Source organism: Varroa jacobsoni, unplaced genomic scaffold, assembly GCF_002532875.2.
Source record: "Varroa jacobsoni isolate VJ856 unplaced genomic scaffold, vjacob_1.0 scaffold_963, whole genome shotgun sequence".
NCBI classification, from domain to species: Eukaryota; Metazoa; Arthropoda; class Arachnida; order Mesostigmata; family Varroidae; genus Varroa; species Varroa jacobsoni.
The window spans coordinates 238,209-256,816 of record NW_019213865.1 but is presented as its reverse complement, the minus strand read 5'-3'; the positions used below and the strand labels follow the sequence as shown (position 1 = coordinate 256,816).

The window sequence follows — 18,608 nt, the reverse complement described above, 5'->3', positions numbered from 1 at the left end:
ACGTATTGTTTCTTCGCTTAAGCCCTCCTTGTCTAACCTCTTTAGCAGGGTCCGATAAAATTCCGCAGTGCTGTAGCCTTCGAAACAAAAAACTTGATTCTCAGGCGTTGATTTTCAAAACTGAAATATCATTCTTCTTTAATTCATTTCTCCTAGAGTTCCGAGAAACTGGAGTATTAGCCAGCTATTTTATTTCATTCTGCCAAATTCGCTTGTAACAGTCTAATACTTCAATTAGGTAATTCGTCAAGGAAACAATGTCTTCGCGGTTAATAATTTGCATTTTTTTTTGCAAATTACTGATTAGACCACTGCTGGTCCATCGAGCCCTACAGAACAATAATAATTATGCTGACTTGTACTGTTTGATACATTTTGTTAGCGTATCGAAACATTTGTCTATAATTTTTTAACTCATTTTGTGAAAGAAGTACTCGTTTATTTCAGCAAATAAACACACACGGGCATATTTAATATACGTTTATCAGACACCGTCATCAGACAATTCCTGTCTGTACAAAACTCTTACAATACACATTTTGGCAATGCTCTGTTTAATCTTAGGCGATACTATATTTTCAAACAAATCGTGTCTTACAATAACTGGCATGAATTTAGGCTAGAGTACTAAGACCTACGCTGATATTTTATGGTTAGATATGTAATGCGTTACGCTAAAGAGGATGCAACAAAAACTGGCTCGATAGTGTAGTCTCGCCAGTTGTTACGTCGATTGGTGTCTAGGCATCGCTAAAGCTCCATTTTAGTTTACCTGTGGTTTTTATATTTAAATATGTATCCCTAATGTGAAATATTATTTTCGCTTTTACTGTTAAAACAACGAAAAAATCATGCCTGTCCCCAAACTGACTTACTGTTGTAGGGTATGAAGGCTTCTCTTTAAAATGCGCATGAAGGCTAAAGAAACGATTCAAATTACGCCCGCTTGATGAGCGGCGAAAAGCTATATATTCGAGAAGTGAGGTAGCCATCCTAGAAATATGTGTGATATACCTGACGCAGCGAATGTATGTATTTGCAATTCATAAAATGCAAAAATAATGTAGATATGCTTGTTTGCTCCATTTGCGAATAATAACTGTTATTACTGTAATTAAATTATAACGGTTTGTAATATCTGGCGGCATGTATTAGGAATTGCTTGTCTTAATTCTATTGAAAATTTAGGACGTTGGACATAACCCTAAAATCGCGACTGGTTAAAGTACCCATTGGCTACAAGCTAATTTCAGCACAGAGCCCAAAAATAAAAATGACGACATGTGATTTAAGACATGTTTATTATTATACGACTAACTTCAGAGGCAGCTGGGCCAAGATGTGTGTGACCGCACAGCTATTGGAAGATATACACCTAATGTAAGAGGGTTCATTGACCTTCTTTTCTCCTGGTAATCTTTTTTCTACTGTTGTTTTAAGAGGTACCTCTGTATTCCTTCACGTGAACGAGGATCCAGGTCGGGACCGCAAGAATTCCCGCAGTCAGAACGACCCCATGTGCCACTTTTTCAGCGAACGACATCCTGAATATAGACAAAACAAAATATCCAATAAAAACAACGGAGGTGTTAGTATGAATATCCATTTAAATTAGTCGCCTATATATATATATATATATATATAGAAAAGCTGTTTCCAAAAATGATTTAATAAACTCTACCCGATAATATGATTGTACTCGGTGTTTTGACAAAACACCGTGTAATATAAAAACTATATTACTAGCACCGTCACTGAAAAGAATCCTAAACATGTTCAAAAACTGTGACGAAGTATGCCCATTCCGCATGATCTCATGACAGATCTATATAACCTTTACAAGCCAACAAGGGCACCTACGTGATATAGAAACATAGAAATATAAGCATCCTTGAAAAATGCAGTATCTTAAAACGTAATTGTACATAATTACTAATTAGCTTTACTTACAGGCTGATTAAAGAAGGGTAACTGTATACCAGCACTACTTCCGAACAGCCCCATTATCTTTAAGTTAGGCATACAGGAAGTACAATTCTCTATATTAATGAATATAATATACTTCTAATAATTATAGCAATTAATAATTGTGATCAGTTTTTCATACTTCAATCTTTAATCAGTACTACAATCTTATATTTGATAACGGTATGTTAATTTGTTTGTAAGTTCCAATGTGGAAAACGCCGGCAACCGCAAAAAGTTAATTAAATATATTGTTGGAGAATTCCACGGAGCTAACGCATAGCACAAAAATAGAAAACTACCGAGCATAACCACCGAAAATTTAGATATTTTTACACATCTAAGTTGATCTATAACCAAATTTAAAAGATTGTAAAAAAAAACATTTACGTTCACTAAATCATTACAAATCGTTTAATCAGGTCTAATTGTCTCAGCTCGCAAAACAAAGAGCCGATTTATGAGCTGCTGCGCGATGGTAGCATTTTTCTACCGCTTCCTTTAGCGTCAGCCTATCTTGAAAAAGGAAGATGAAAGCATGTGGATAAAAGAATATTAACAGGAGATGCGGTTTTAAATAGTAATTGCTAGCCATCGTGGAAATATGTACTATGCAGCGGCAGTTTTACTCTAAAAATGATTTATCACTTATCTCCAAAATGAATTTGCAGAACTACACAGCTTACCTGTACAGAGGGGGTGACACGGTTAAACGCTGGATCGAGCAGTTTCGCACGCCTTGGCAGGCCAAAGGCGTAAGACGATGGACTAATGGCTGCATTATTTTCGAAGTCGAAGCACACCGCTTTCTTTCGGGACAGTGTTTGCCTTGAGCGTAACAGGGACAATTACAAGGTTAATAAACACAAACAGAACGACGATTCAAGATGGCGTCGCCAAATTGGGAAAGCCTTGTGTATTTGTAGCTTGAATGAACCGATGATCCTCACTGCTATAGCGATCACACACGGGCTGCTAGAATCGTGGGTTATTATTGAACATGAGTTATGGTTTAGAGCTGACAGTTTTATTTATTTAAGAGGTAATGTGCGAAGCTTACAACCAGGTAATATCAACAAACGATAGCGTTAAGAAACCATAATAAATTCCTGGAATTTCACATTTGGAAGTGCCAGTAGCTATCCATTCCATCGGCATGGTGCTATTATTTGAAACGCCAAAAAGAGTCGTTAAAAAAGGGAAAAAGCCACGCACCCATGGAAAAATGTCTACCAGAAGCACAGAACATCAACTGCAAGACGAAAAAACGCTAATATCTACTTGAGTGACATTCAGAGTTAGATTATCAATGTGAAATTGTTTCAGAATAACCCATGTGTGCAGAAACTTTAAACCCAGACAAATAAAGCGAAGATGACCAATGCGAAGGGAAGTTCTATCAAGAAAAATACCCAATTGGACCTTATAACAGTTTCTTCATTATGTGCCAGCGTATGGGCGGACTTCATTCTGCGAATGCTTAAGAGACCCTATCGTCAGACTATTACTAACAGACAAAAGCTTCAAATCTATCTCCAGCCTTGTCTGTTAGGTAGTTTTAAAAAGTGAAACGACTATAGCAGTCAATTGCTAATTGCTCTAATGCCAATTACTAGTAAAGTGAATATGGAACGTACTTTTGTGATCATGATAATGATAATTTATTTCAATACTAAGAACGATGCAACAGTTGTTGCATTACATCCCGAGCCAATGCGGGCACAAATACATGAATACACAACTATATATACAGAGTTTCTGTTATTGTCGATAATCGAGTAAACTGTTGGTGATGTGCTAACTTCTATATCTTTTCACCTCCACTTACTGAGTTTCTTAGTAAACCAATGCGTCCATATAGATATCTTAATTTTTTTTAATGGTCTGTGTGCTTTTATTCGATAGATACACATAACACAAGTAATACGATGTTCCAATTTCAGCCACTAATACATTGTTACAGATTTAGAATATACTACGACTTGCAGTTTTCTTAACCGCCGGATATAATTCACTCAAAAAATAAAACGCTGTCACTTACCAGACAGCGAATAATAAAGTCGGTCCGGTATATAAACTACGAGCTAAATCTAAGTGAAACTGCCAAACTGTGCCAATAGACCCAGCGCTCACCAGCAGTAAGCGTTTTCGCCCGTCATATAGCGTTGTCATTGCTACTATTAATACAGTGTCGCCATGAATTTCGATCCTATACTGATTAGAACTTGAATTCCTTGTATTTCTTCTTCCCTCCAGCAGCGCCAGCCTCTTCGCGAGCTTTCCGCTTGTTTTTCTGTTTTGCTGCATGTTCAGCCACCATGTCAGAAAAGTCTTCTTTAGCCAGCTGCCCTTGTTGTTCGCGGACGGTCTGTTCGTATCTGAAAGAAAGCAAAAGATAAATTACTAAACCAACAGTCGCCCATATACCGCTAATGACTAGCTTACAAAATTGTCTATATTGGATATAACACAAACTCTATTCATATCACCACCTCTTTCGAGACCTTTTCAATGCACCGACAATTCTAAATCGAGCTTCTATAACCTGTTATGTGAGACATACGTTTTCTTTGTATAAACCTTCTTCCTCTAATATACACACACCTATAAAGAGGTGAAAAGGATGACATATATTAAGATATTATTTTGGTATTTACTTCATTACTCACCTCGCTGCCATGGCTCCAGGATCCATCTCCAGTTCACTGGGATCCAGTGCCAACTCGACTGGCGCCTTTTTGCCTGTCGGTAAAGCCCCTGCTGTTCCTGGTATCTCGTACGTGTGAGCGGAGCCCATCATTGCATGTCCCAGACGTTCATTTCTTCGCTCACCAAGCACCGTGTACAGCTGTGGTACCTGATCACCCATTTCCATTTCCGCTTCAATTTTGCGTTTTCGCAGTTCAATAGCGTCGGGCGTTTCAAGGCCGGCGTGACTAAGTGAACTTTGCAATCCAGATGGAGTTGCCAGGCCTTCAGCAGGAGTTACCAGACCAGTTTCATCAGGCTCTTCTGCCGCATCGCTGTCCTCATCGGAATCGCTTTCCTCTTCCTCGGATGACGCTTCTAAAATGAAATATATTAAATAAAGCAAATAAAAGTCAAATAATTGGGAATTTCCGAACTTCATATCGTACAGCTTCCGGCCAAAGAATCCGATAAGAGTATGTTAGTCTCATTAATGGTACATTTTATTTGAATTATTATTTTCAAAGCAAATCTAGCGGTTTTGGTGGTATGGTGTACTGGGGGTATTCGCTATACCGAAAATCTCTGTTGCGCTAGAGGGGAAGAAACCATGACATCACTGGTTACGAAAAAAACTGTGGGGAACCAGCGGGATACTGTATGTAGGTCAGATACAAGGCGAGATTGTGTACAATGTTTATCATCAATTGACACAAATGACTAGCACTAAACACTTAATAATAAAAACACAAATTTAAGGTAAATGTTTTAAAAATTGCAAACAAATACAGCAAAAGCCATTCGCGTTTTATTACCTTCGTCTAGTGTACCAAAAAGATACATCTTGTCGATATCCTGCTCAACCTGTGCGACACCACCGTCTTGGCCAGTTACGCCAAATACGTCTCCATACAGTGGTTTGCCGGTTTCATCCACAGGCGGTTTACCCCAACCGCCAGCATGGTATCCGAATGAACAACCCTCCGGAATAGCCGCATTCAAACCTTGAAATTCATACAATGTTACACAGGGGAATAACTTTATTGGAACTATTGTATGTGTATGCTTCGGTCATTTAAAAAAATAAGTTGAGTATATACCGAAACGGAGGAGCGATATATACATGTTAAGGGCGCAAATACCCTACGAGTACCATAGTTTATAGTGATAAACAGTACGTTACCAACTTCTTAGAATATTATACTTGATTACAACCTTAGCACGATAATCACTTACCAGGTATCTTGAGATTAGGATATGAGGGTGGAGGGCCATATCTTTGCATGGCGATTAACCAAGGCGGAGGGCATTTGTGAGCGTTTGGTCCTGTTGGCATGCCGAGAGCTGTTCGTAGTTCGTCAGACAATTCTCCCGGCTTTTTCTCCTTTAAGCGCGTTTCGAATTCTTTCCCTTCGTAATAGAGGTCTCCGTGCATCGACAGACGTGGCTTCTCTTGCCATTTGAAAAAGGCGTCGTGGAGTTTTTGGTAATCAATATCAATTTTGCCCATTTTAGGACGAACTTTTTCGCGCTGTTTTGATTTGAGGGTCTTTGCCTCTTCCTTTTCTTGTAGCGCAGCCCGCATTTCGCAAATACCTGTTCGCTTGATGAAATCAGGAAGATCAAATGGTGGTTTTTCAATACCGCGTTTACCTTGCAGGTATTTTCTTTTAAAACACCAATGGCGAGGTACCGGTACAGAATTGCGCGTTGCCTTCAACGTCAGCAAGAATACAGGATCTTTCGAGGTGACATCGTGCATTTCTACCAGCTCGGGATGATGCACTTTAATCTTTAACTCAGCAACCGACATTCGCGTTAGCTGCTTGAGCTTCTTTTTACTCAATTTGGGCGTATCGTCGTCTTTCTTCTCTTCATCCTCGTCTTCGTCGTCGGTTAAGTTCGCTGGCTTTTTGCGTTCCGATAGCTTTTGAGTGATTGCGTCTGGTACGGAGTCTTTGACGTCTTCAGTTATAACTGGTTCCTCAAACTTGAACTTTTCAAACACCTTTGAGAATTGAAACCACGAGAGGTCTTTCTCAACCTGATCCGGCACATAGTCAATTTCAACGTCGGTGCGCTCACTGTCGCGCGCACTTTCACCATCGCTACCTACAGCCTCCTTTTCAATAGTTCTGATGATTCTTCGAGTTTTCTTTCGGCGCTTTTTCTTCTGATTCTTAGTCTCGTTGGCTTTCTTTTCTGGCAACTGGATGCCCTTCTGCTGTAATACTTCTTGTACATTGACCGTCTTTCGTTCACGAGCTCTGCGTGCCTGACGCTCGACAGATTCAAGAATCTCGAGATTTTTGCGGACAACTTCATCCATGGAGCCATACGACTGGCCAGCGCTTTGTTGTGATTCCTCTTCTCCGCGAGATTCACGATCGGATGCGAAGGCGCCATTTGAGTTTTCTTCCTGAAAAATTGCATAAAAAAGTAATATTCTCAATATAAGTATTTGGGTATTAGTAATTAGTAGTTAGACATACATGCATTGCATGGAAGTCTATTGAAATATTGTACAAACACATTCATCAACAAAGGTGAATAAAAGGTGACGTAACAACAACTACCCACGTTTCCTGCTCAGGGCCTTTTATCTAAAACCTTTAAAGCTTTAACTTATATTAAGTTAAAGCTTTACATCGAACTGAACAGGGAACTATAACGATGCAAAATTCATTTACTTTGATAGTGCAGCGATGCCCAACAACTTACATTTGCCGAATATGTTCTAAAATCACTAAGTCGTGGCAAAACAACTTACATTTGCCGAATATGTTCTAAAATCACTAAGTCGTGGCATAACATGCAGTACGTGACATTCCATGGATATGTATAATAAACTCGTAATGCAATGGCGTATATAAAGGAAGGAGGTTTGTAAAATAATTGATTCCATTTAAGGTCATTAGTTCTATCCAATTCATTATATCTATCCAATATCTATTTTCTGTCAATGACTACTTTGACTGAAATCGCAATGTATAATCGCCTCCTTAATAAGCCAATATAAAAATAACAATTCTATTGATTTTTAATAATAATATTAATAATGCACCCTTCAAACCACTAGCTTTAATCTAGTATTTGGAAGTAACATCGTAAACCTTCTTATACATGTTTAATACAACAAATTTTTGGCCTAACTGTGACAAACGGTTTTTTGTTCCTCTAGTGCTTAAATGAAATATGTGAAATGTGATATCAATCTCAATTATCGGTGCCCTTTTCTACCAGCCAAGGGTTATAAATGGCAAGTTAAGATATTTTGGCAGACGTTTTTGCATTTTTTCCGTATACTAAACGGGTTAGTCCGCTATTTTCAATCGGCTAACGCTTACGCCTGTATTGTAACATATTTTTTAGGCTCTATGTTGTAATAAGATTAGCGCATCTCAATAAGAGCGCACTAAGCGCATTCCATTAAATGTATCAACAAAAAAATGCTATTAAAATATCTGGCTGCAAGAACATACTGCATGCTAAATCTAAGTCTCATCGTAATACTATAAGAATCCGTATAATACAGAATCATGTGATTCACAGTTTGGACGAATGTTTTCTGAGCAGCTATTAAACAAAGGCGGACCTTTAGTACCATTCCGGTCGATAAAATCTCCATCTTTTGTCTCACAGGTTCTTTCTTTACTTCGGTGGAACTAACATGTCACTTGTTTATTTTAGTCTAGTAAACTGTGTATATACCAACCTGTCGTTGATGTCTGGGTGGCGTTTGCACAGTATCGTTTTCCATCTCATCTCGATCTGGGCTCATAGGCAAATCATGATGTTCTTCGTAGTGATCATCAGCTCTAATGTCTCCATCTTCGTTTGACGGTGAATCCCGGCTATCGCTACTTTCCTTACTTTCTTGTAATTCCCTCGATACGACATCTTGAGAAGGTTTAAGCACTTGGGTAGCCCCTTCAGCGCTAACATCAACAGCAGTACTATCCTGTACATCCATTTGCTCTTCTGGACATCGCTTGTCGACATTCCCTACTCCACCTTCAGTACTCTCCTCGGCTTCAAGTTGTGCGGGTACCACCTCATTCGGGTGCGAGTCATTTTCCGCCGATGGAATTCGTGGTCCAGGTGATGCCAGAGAGGGTGGCTGGGCCTCTTCTTCATCAAACCGTTGAGGCTCACCCAGAGAGGGCGGTTCAAGCTCTCCCGGGGTAGATGGTTTTGGCTGCTCTGGTGAAGACTCTTTAAAAGGCTCCTCTAAAGGCGGTGCAATATCCACCTCAGAAGTTGTTGCGAGCTGTTTCACATATATACCGTCTGGTGCTTCAGCAAATACAGGAGCAGGTATTTCTACAGCCTCCAAAGCTGGTTGATCGACTTGCGGTTCAACGCCTGGCGGTATAGGCGCCTCAGCCTCCATGTTCTCCACAGGGTACGCTACTTGCGGCAGCTCCGCAGATAAATTTTCGCTTAACTGAACTTGCTCCTCCAGTTGCTCAAACTGCCCAGCTGATGAAAATTCTTCTTGTACTGCATATTGCTCAGGTATATCCTGAGATGAAGTTTCGCCGAATCCGGAGTTCCCGTCGGACCCTTTCGTACTGCTACTGTCTTCTCCACCAGCTGACGTCTGCGAGGCCTACAGAGAAATAAAGATAAATTATCATCTTTTATTATTATGTTAATCCTAGCAACAATTTTGCTGTTAATGGTATGGTATTGAAAATTTTGTTGTATGGTCCTGTAGTAGCAGAAGACCCTCCACTCTGACATTCGCACAATGCTCCACCCGATTAAACAATAAAACCAGATTCATAGACAACATAAATAAATGAATCACAGTGCTATTATTCTGTGTATAATGTTATTGTTCCACTAATACTACTTGTAATTAAAGACATACTCATTCACCTATATATAAACAATTGCTTAGTACTGTGAACTTTTTAAGTTACGTATATGCACAATCATTATATGATTTTAGCTGCTCACAAGCCTTTCCAAAGTCGTTAAGTAATAAAAAATAGAAGTTTACCCACCTGATCAATTAGAAATTGTTTAAGTCTTCCAGCCAAGTCTGCTTTTAGACCTGGAAGTCCACAGGAAAAATAACAATTAGTATGTGTGTATTCAAAAAATGGCCTAATATCATAGAAGTCACTGGACAGACTCGCTAAAATTCACATTGTTCTCAATAAAAATAAATATACGTACATACATTTTCTTGGATTTTAGTCAATTTGTTACATATATTTTCTATTAATCTAATTTTTCACTGCCACTGCAGGTCAATGGTGACGGCAATGGTTTTATTCTAAAAATACGAAGCCTATTATGAGTTACTAAACTTATATAGAAATTAACTAAAGTTTCATTAATTTTGAGATATGTATTAATTTACAATTCGGTCAAGTTAGCATGTAAATTCACTGAAATGTTTTGTGAAACTAATTCTATGTTGTCATTATTTACCACGCCCGCCATTCAGTATCGTCAGATCTTCGCTGCTGTCACACAAGAATTCTGTGAGATTTTTTAACAGTTCACTGCCATTTTTTAAATTCCTAACTTCCCTTGGGATAAATTATTACGAAGTTTCTTTCGTGTAAAGCAGAATTAACGTAACTGTTTCGAGATAACAATACATATTTGTCCGTTCACACTATAAACTCCCCTGCTCCTATAACAACCGACCTGCTGTCGACAGCCCAATGTCGCTTAGGCGAGCTTTCAACTCTATCACCTTGAGCTTGTCAACGGCAGCAAGCTCCTCAGCACTCATCGTAACTTTACTGATAGACTTTTCCTGCTCATCCAATATAGCGACGAGACACGTGGTAAATCACAACAAAATCAGCTAGTGAACACTGTGCATCAGTTCGTTTTTGGGCATCACGGAACAAACACCACCGCACCGCCGAAAACAAAACATCACCGGTAAGCAGACGACTATGATGATTGTTTGTATGGAGAGTCTTGCGGCTGGGGCTATCGAGAGTGGCGTACAGAATAATCTGCAACTGCTGTCCCGACTTTCCAGCCGGACCAACGGCGCGTTTCTAACATACATAGCACGGGGAAAAATGATATAAGAGTGGCAGTTGTAACCTAAAAAGTAAAACGATTCATTAGCTTTCAATGAAAGTATCAAGAAGGCGGCCTACGCTTTTTGCTTACAAAGATAATTAGTCTAGAAGAAAAATGAATGCATTTTTGGAAGGAGTTGTCATTTCAAAGAGATCATTTATACATATATAGGGCTATTTGAAAGATCAGATCGTTAGAAAAGTACATGGTAATTTTGCGTTTACTGATTTTTAGAAAAAAAGAAGTTGAGGAATCTATGCGCACACTCGGAAAGAAGCGCTAAACGGCGCACCTGAAGAGAATCGGAGGTCCGGATGAGCGCCATGAACAGAAGTCTATCAGGGATAAAGCTGCGATGAAAATGGAAGATGAACCGCTGTTGGTAGAAAAGATAATACTCTTCAGTTTCTGCTTCAGCTCCCGTGTTTCAATACGATGTCGTCGATCTGAAGCAAACTATTAAGATAGCGGTTAGTTCAACGAGTCCTTTTAAGACGTCTTCAGCGTGTTAAGAACGGTTCGTTTAGCGAGTCCTACGGTGTGAGTGTATAAGCAAGCCGTAGAATTAAATATAAATAGGGCTCACAGTTTCCTCTGATCCGTCAAGGGAGGTCTTTAGTTCACCTATGTAACTAGAACTTGGCCTAGTGCGATTAAACTGTTACAATATCAAACTTGAGTCCTATCAAATCAGCGAAGCCGATATGACCTTATACATATGCCCTAAGCGGAAGCAAAGATCTGGTCGTGGAGATAATTGAAACAGCTTTAATCAGAGTTCTCATAGGCATAACATTGTAGTCCGTACATTAGGATCCTTTTACAAATATACATTAAAAAGCTAAACACTTCCTTTAACAGATTTAGTGAATAGTCGCGACAGTAAAATGTAAGATCTTAATAAGGTCTCAAATGTGGTAATTGAAAAAAATGAACAAACTCTTGGAGTTTTGATCACATTGATTGAATCATTATAGAGTCTCTCAAGCGAGTTATTGTGGTTGATTCAGCTTTGTTCCATAACCAAACGGTTTTTTAGAAACAAAAGATTACTTTCGCATTCCAAGCTGCTTCATCAAAATAAAAAGGTATAAATCATAACGGCTCGCGTCCACGTGAAATAGAAACAGCTGTACCAGCTGTTTTATATGTCATTTTGCAACCTTCTAGGTACTTATTTTATCATAGAGTTTATGTCGTGTGAAGGCGGCCACCAAAAGTTGATCGATACAACAGAACGCCTCTGTCGTTTTCACGGGAGCAAATCCAGTTTCTCACTGTGACTATTAAGTGTTATCTTTTTGGACTAAACGCTGCGCATTTAGCTACATTGATGGTACTAGTACTTGATATACCGCACGTTTGTCATAATATTCACAGTAGAACTGCTGTTTAGGGCGAGCATTGGTTATGGAAGCATTATATTTAGTACGGTTCTCTTCAAGTGTACCATAATTGCGAGCGGAGCTGTCGTGTCCAAAGGCAGCACCTAAAAGCCTAACACGATACCACGGTGATATCACAGAAAGAATTGTAACTTTCAGTATTATGATGTAAGTTATATTGAAAAAGAAATCACTAGCACTTTTTTCCTTTTAAATAACCGATTTTACTCAAATCTGCAATGAAGCTGTCGAAACTTTTTCTAAACTAATATTTATCATCATATACAACTCATAGGTAAGATATTTTTCTTTTGAATTCCGTATTTTGATCTGTTTTGTCAGGATAAGTCCGTTGGGAACTTTTTATAGGAAGTTTTTCTTTTACAAAACTTAAGTGCATATGTGCGTTAAGTTGATTATAGTTTGCAATTTTTTTGTTGCAAGCTGCGACCTCTTAGGAGCAATACTTCAGTAATAAGTCGTTACTGGTTTCTGAGTTTCTAATCCAACCATTGTTCTGTACAGTAGAAGACGTGGAATTCGTCTTCCGTTCCTGCCAATTTGTGCGTTGGTATTGTCATTCTCTCCGGTCGTTTTCTGTTGCTGTCAGAGTAAGTGAAGCACTAACGGAAAATGCGCCGCGACTGAAATAATCCACAGGAACGACAAGAAGACACAATTGAGGGCGCAGGGAATCCAGAGTCATTATTGTTGTTTCGACACCGCCTTGAATTATTTCCATTCTCCTGTCGTGTGAGTGATCGACACAGTCGGATATCGCGCGCTGCATCTTTGTCTTCTTCACTGAGGCGAGCAGCCAATCCCACTCGCTAAAATCGGCCGTTTTTCTTGACCGTTCGCATTAATATGATGAATCCTCTGAAGGCTGTTTTTAATTCACTTGCCTTACACCTGTATTCTTTGCCGTTCAGGGCCTGCTCAGTTGCACATTTCTTCATTCGTAACAAGTTTCCAGTCTCCGTATCCCCAGTCAGTCTTCAGGCTAAGCTTCGCCGGTGGCCGACGGACAGCCGCGAGAAGGATAGGCTGAGCTATTTCAAGCTCGATTCGATTAAGCGGAAGACCGGCAAGCACGTTCCCCTTCTAAACAGAACAAATACTGTTGCTGATACTAGTACCGAAACAATCATATTATTGGATTCACGGAAGCCGTTGCTTAAGTGCCAAATACATGCATTAGCGCCTTATTGTGGCGCATTACATTTTAACAGAGACACTCGTGGCAATGACCCTTCGTCGTAAGTTTCAAAGCTCACATGTGCACTGTCAGGTTCGCAACACGCGTCATAGCGGCTCTGAGCAGATGTTGCGTAAGAAAGAGAGCAAGCTCCTCAAGTCGACTCATCCGCACAATAACGTACTAATTAGGTCGCAATCCTATATGGCGGGTTTTTTCTAACTCTGCAACCAGGCTCTAAATAACCAACTCCGGTGAATAGGTGAACCGCTTCAAAGTAACGCAGATGCTTACGCACGTTCCTCAGGTTTACCCAGCACAGAGCAGAGGTAGGTATACGAGAGCCTATCATACGACCTGTTGTGATTACAACGTGTAAAAGCAAAACCGACGACCTTTTTTATTTATTATTACGACCTTATTGAGTATTTAGAGCGTTATGAGAAAGCGGAACCATAAGCGTAATCGCCTTGAAGATTGAATCCCATCGACTTCAGCTGCCGCTCAAGTGACTTATCATCAACAACCAGAACCCGATTAACCGCGTTAATTAGCAATAATCTCCTGTCTTTTCACCAGTTAGTCTGCCTGTAGATGTTGTGCCATGTATTTACAAAGCGTGTGTTTTACTAGACTCCTTAGTCGTATAAATAACATCATTGTCAAGTCACTGATCGACTGAAGTAAGTGGTGGCATATTTTAAATGGATAACGGTATTTTTATTTTGCACTTCAGTCAAGTTCAATTATCTTATTGTTTTTATATTGGAACAGTCCAGTATTCTTTGAAAAACTTCATCATCTAGCGGCAAAAAACGCGATCAATGCCTTCGTAAAAGGTGTTTCTGCTGCTTCAGTATGCTCAGACGTTTCTCAAGGTGCTAAGGAGTTATGCCTATCTTATTCAAATATAGCTTAGATTGTTAAAGTATTTCAATTAAATATTCAATTCTGAACAAAAACAATCCTTTATCTAAAAGAAGTAGGCGTTGTGCTATTTGTCATTATAAATTCCGTCAAAAAGAACCGAGAATTGTGTTTTATTCTCCCGCGGAATATCGGGTGTCACTCAGGCGGGTAGAATCAGCAGATAGTTCCGCGCAACAAAATAGTACTTACATCTGATCGTTTCTTTTCCGTTTTTATTCAAATAAATCTTAATCAATTAGCTGAAACTGTATCCGAAAATCTAAATTTGCGCACATCTTTAATTATCAAATAAGTTCTGCCCGATCACGGTTTCTTTTCGAAACGAAATAGAAGAAAAGGTAGACCAACGCCACGAAGAAGCGCAACACAATGAGTGTTAATCGGGTAGCGAAACCATGCTGGTCCAGCCTTTAAGGTGACGAGTCATTCTTAGAGTACGTAATCGAGTTGAAAACGTGTTTTTTTGAGGTAGTCATCGTAGGAAATATGGTCAGTACATTTGAAGCGGGAATGGCATTTTTGCAAAGACAAAGGCCAGGGCCGAGCACACCGTTCTCAGCACTTACTTTTTACACGACTAGTGCGAAAGAAAAATTTAAGTGAATCACTTATTTCTACCATCGCCTTTGTGTTTTAAATACTTTAGCAAGTCAGCTTTTTTGCAAACATGCGTTTCGTACGAAATTCACACGAGCGAGATTTGGTATTGGGGTTGATCGCATTCGTTGTGTATTACTTTGTTTTGGGCATACTATTCGATTTAGTTGGCGCGCCAAGCTCGTCGGGGTAGGCGTTCAGCTCAGTACTTACCTGTAGGACGGGTGATGATCTCGGGACATGTGTCATATGCTACTGGTAACTATAATGAAATGATTCATATTCGATTTATACGTTTGACAAAGGTTCAAATCACAGTTTGAATAAAGGGCAACTGGTAGCACACACAGCAGACAGAATCGATGTTTATACCATTCATATCAGTACAATCAGAACGAAAAAACACTAGAATATCTAGAAGTTGCATCGCGCACCCTATTTGGTCGCTTAAATAAGTCCGCATAACTGGGCGCGAGCGCCAAAACCGTTTTCCCTGCAAAGTTTCTCTGAAACCTCTCCGGCATGCGCTACTGACGAATCGGAGCAAGCGTTATCGTGGCAGGCGTGACGTACATGACCAGGTGCGCACATGAAGAGTGGCGTTAATCATCTGTTAACGAGGCTACGAGTGTGGCTAGTAAAACTGGTTGGAACAGAAGCAAAGATTCATTCACGGGCGACGGGTTCTATAAATGCCGTATGAATGTAAGTCAAGCTAGTGGATGCAGATCAGGTTCAAACATCCGTCCTTAAACCATGTCCTAGCAATGAAAATCATACTGTCGTCATCAGTGCCGATGGGCAGACAAAATGCATGCGATATTTATATAAGGCGAAAATATGGCCTGGCAATAAGTGATAATCGGTTACGGGTAATGTGAACAGATAACTAAATCGAAGGTCAGTTAACGCTAGACAGAGCGTGCACAACACTGAAATAGCCAGCATCTGTACGTTAGTCAAGGCAAACAAATCACCACAGAAACATACTCGAGCTCGTTAGCCCCAGCAAGCTAGTATCATCTTATGCCTAGAATGTGGAATTAAATATCTCTTCGAGTCACGTGGGTTGGTCAACGCTTTGCGGCATTTTAGGTAGGGCGCAGGCATGTTCAAAACAAGTCAGATCAGCCCTCTGCTATATTTCAGCTTGCTCGAATATTTATTCATTCATTCTCCGAACAGATCGACACACGGCAATCAGTGTTCAAGGACGTGCTGATAATGGACATCAGCGTTGAGTGAAATATAACCGTAGCACCGATATCTGAGATGTTAACCGTAATTCATACTTTGTAAAGAAAGGATGAATTATGAGAGTTTTTAGCCTAAATCCTGTACAATAGACGGCTGGCTAGCTAACACGGTGCTAAGTTACTGAACTTCGAATAGTAGCAGCGTTTAGTGAACTTTATATACTTATAAAATTAAATTTATACTATCGATGCAAACCTCGTAGGCACTGTCGATGGTAATTCAGTGTTCCAAGCAGTTACAATGGAATGGAAATGTTATTAGTCGAAAATTATGACTCGTAAGAGCATCCGGGCGAATATCTCAATGTGCGTCATTTACAACGAGAGAGTTACAGCTGTTTAGGAAATTTCATTTTCGTAACGTGTTTAAGTCAATGTTTTAACGACACTTATTTCGTGAGTGATACCAGCCTTTCATTAGTACAGCTGCCTTAATGGGTGAAAAATCCGTCCGTGCAAGACAGAAGGGAACAATTACGCCTAGGTCAGGTATCGAAATCCTGAAATCGTATCATTCGCGAATGGGATGATTCATGAAATGGTTCGATTATCATTTTTACTTGGTGCATACGTAATCAATTCAAGCGATTGATGGTGATATCTTTGACCAATACGAGCAGGCTGGGTTAGGAACTAAGGCAACTGGGTACAGGCCAGTTTGAAACACACATTGACGACTTGCAGCAAGGGACAAATGCAGTTGTACGAGGCCGGTCGTATGGGGAATTCATCGGTCAAATCATGGAGCTCAGCTAAAGAGCGCTAGGGGTACTTCGCTTATAGTTTTGGTAATGGAATTAGTTGAGTATGATAGGAAACGCCAAAAGGTACATAGGCCAGATCTTTCAACTTTGTTCTATCTTTTTCTTTTCTGGCTGAACTTTGTTGCGTATTTGAAGCTAAAATGTACATGTTTTAATTGATGCATTAAATTTATAGTTTATCAATTATAGTGTTGTTTGTTATCAAAACCTTATCTAAACTAACTCCTACGATCTTGTGCCCAATTCCATCAGAAAAAAATTGTTTATGCCCTATACGACATCTTCACAGTCTTCGTTCATCAATTATTATCCTTTTTCATTGTAGACTTCATTCATCTTTAAAACGACCGCGGTCTTCGGCGCTTAACTACATACGTAACACAGCGTACGACGGTAGGAAGAAACAGTAAGTGCGATTTATCCGAGGACATATGTCTTCGGCAGAGAAACCTTTGTAGTATTCTAACAGGTACCACAATTAGGCTAGGTCTGTCAAAAAAAAACGGCTTGCGTACCCCTACTACGTTTGCTAGCGCTCGAAACAAATAAATTCAGTCTACCAAATAGAATAACAGAGAGCAAGGATCGCTAGTCCAGATCAGCAGATGTCGGCACATCAGAACCTGTAATTTTCGTGGTTCGAGGATGTCATCAACTGCCAGACCATTCTCTCCTTTCACTCTTTTTTACCCCTGTGTCTTTGTAGGTACCCTACGTACGAAAAATGGCGAGGCGGTGTCTGAGCGATTTCCCGTATAATATTTTCCTCTTTTCAGCAGTAGGGTACAGACAACGATAGGCAAAAGGCAAGAAAAAAAGAGAAGCTAAAAATCGGAAACATGCGTGATTCCCATTCAGTTCAGTTAAGTAAGTTCCCATTCAGAGAGCCTTTCGGGGTCTCTAAAGGGCTGAACTCAACTAAGTTGAGCTAGCCGGTAAAGTTATATAGTCTTTCATGTTCAGTTATGAGAGAGATAGTAATTTCTCGTGTAGGCCGAAGAGAAGAGCGGCAGGGTCGTTTGCTGGGATTATTAGGTGCAGCCTCGAAACTCAAAATAGGATGAATGTGAACTCGACATCCCGACTCGACGCGGAACTACGTGAACTAATATTTGAAAAAATCATACGAAAACCAAGAAGTGGCTGGACAGTGATAGGTGCATGTAGCATTGGATTACTTACGGACTATGGAATAATTCACCTACTCGATCGGATCAATCATTCTATAATTTGGATTGAACTTCAATAAAATGAGATTCAACTGGTAATAACATAGGAGTAGGACAACTTGGAAACGAAAAATAAATTATCCGGTAGTGCTATAATTGCGCGACTGATTGTATCATGGCCGTATCTTAAGCTCGTGGTGCATTGTTAAACGGAACATTCTTATTTGAATTGGGATTGTTTATTACAGATTCCATAACTAAGTCAATAGCAGACCGCTTTTTATCGAAAAGCCGAAATTTTTCCATATCAATGGCTCATTTGAAATCTTGTTGGTGTACAGTGGTTTAATGTATCATAAAGCACTTAATGGCCTTTTTTCTCTCAGCTGAAAACTCGCTTTACTGTCAAAGCAAGATCTGTTTCTCCTTTCTACCGATGCAGCTTATTATGAGCTTAGTTTAACCGATATTAGAAGAAAATAGAAGCTGTATAGTTATTAACATTTTTAATGCAAATCAAGTATCTACATTGATATAAGTACAAACTTTGAGTACATTACATGACCTCCTCAATGTCAACATGCGCCCATTCATTC

General features: G+C 39.6%; 2 protein-coding genes and 1 long non-coding RNA gene across 3 annotated transcripts; 1 reads left to right on the top strand and 2 right to left on the bottom strand.

Annotated features, from left to right (window-relative positions):
• Window positions 1-1,284: 1,284 nt before the first annotated feature.
• COX8 (Cytochrome c oxidase subunit 8) lies at window positions 1,285-2,853 on the bottom strand. Its single transcript, XM_086970466.1, has 2 exons — window positions 2,652-2,853; window positions 1,285-1,544 (listed from the first exon to the last, which is right to left on the bottom strand). Exons 1-2 carry the CDS (start codon window positions 2,744-2,746, stop codon window positions 1,436-1,438), a joined length of 204 nt encoding a protein of 67 aa, XP_086826592.1. The 5' UTR covers window positions 2,747-2,853; the 3' UTR covers window positions 1,285-1,435.
• Window positions 2,854-3,602: 749 nt separating this feature from the next.
• On the bottom strand, window positions 3,603-10,558 carry Sf3b2 (splicing factor 3b subunit 2). Its single transcript, XM_022841963.2, has 7 exons — window positions 10,321-10,558; window positions 9,666-9,715; window positions 8,369-9,265; window positions 5,890-7,072; window positions 5,469-5,657; window positions 4,635-5,031; window positions 3,603-4,343 (listed from the first exon to the last, which is right to left on the bottom strand). The coding sequence occupies exons 1-7, from the start codon at window positions 10,406-10,408 to the stop codon at window positions 4,184-4,186; spliced, it is 2,964 nt and encodes a 987-aa protein (XP_022697698.1). The 5' UTR covers window positions 10,409-10,558; the 3' UTR covers window positions 3,603-4,183.
• A 182-nt stretch (window positions 10,559-10,740) lies between these two features.
• On the top strand, window positions 10,741-18,168 carry LOC111265363 (uncharacterized). The gene is made up of 3 exons (XR_002683432.2): window positions 10,741-11,183; window positions 17,169-17,249; window positions 17,550-18,168. It is a non-coding gene; the product is annotated as an uncharacterized LOC111265363 (long non-coding RNA).
• Window positions 18,169-18,608: the final 440 nt, after the last annotated feature.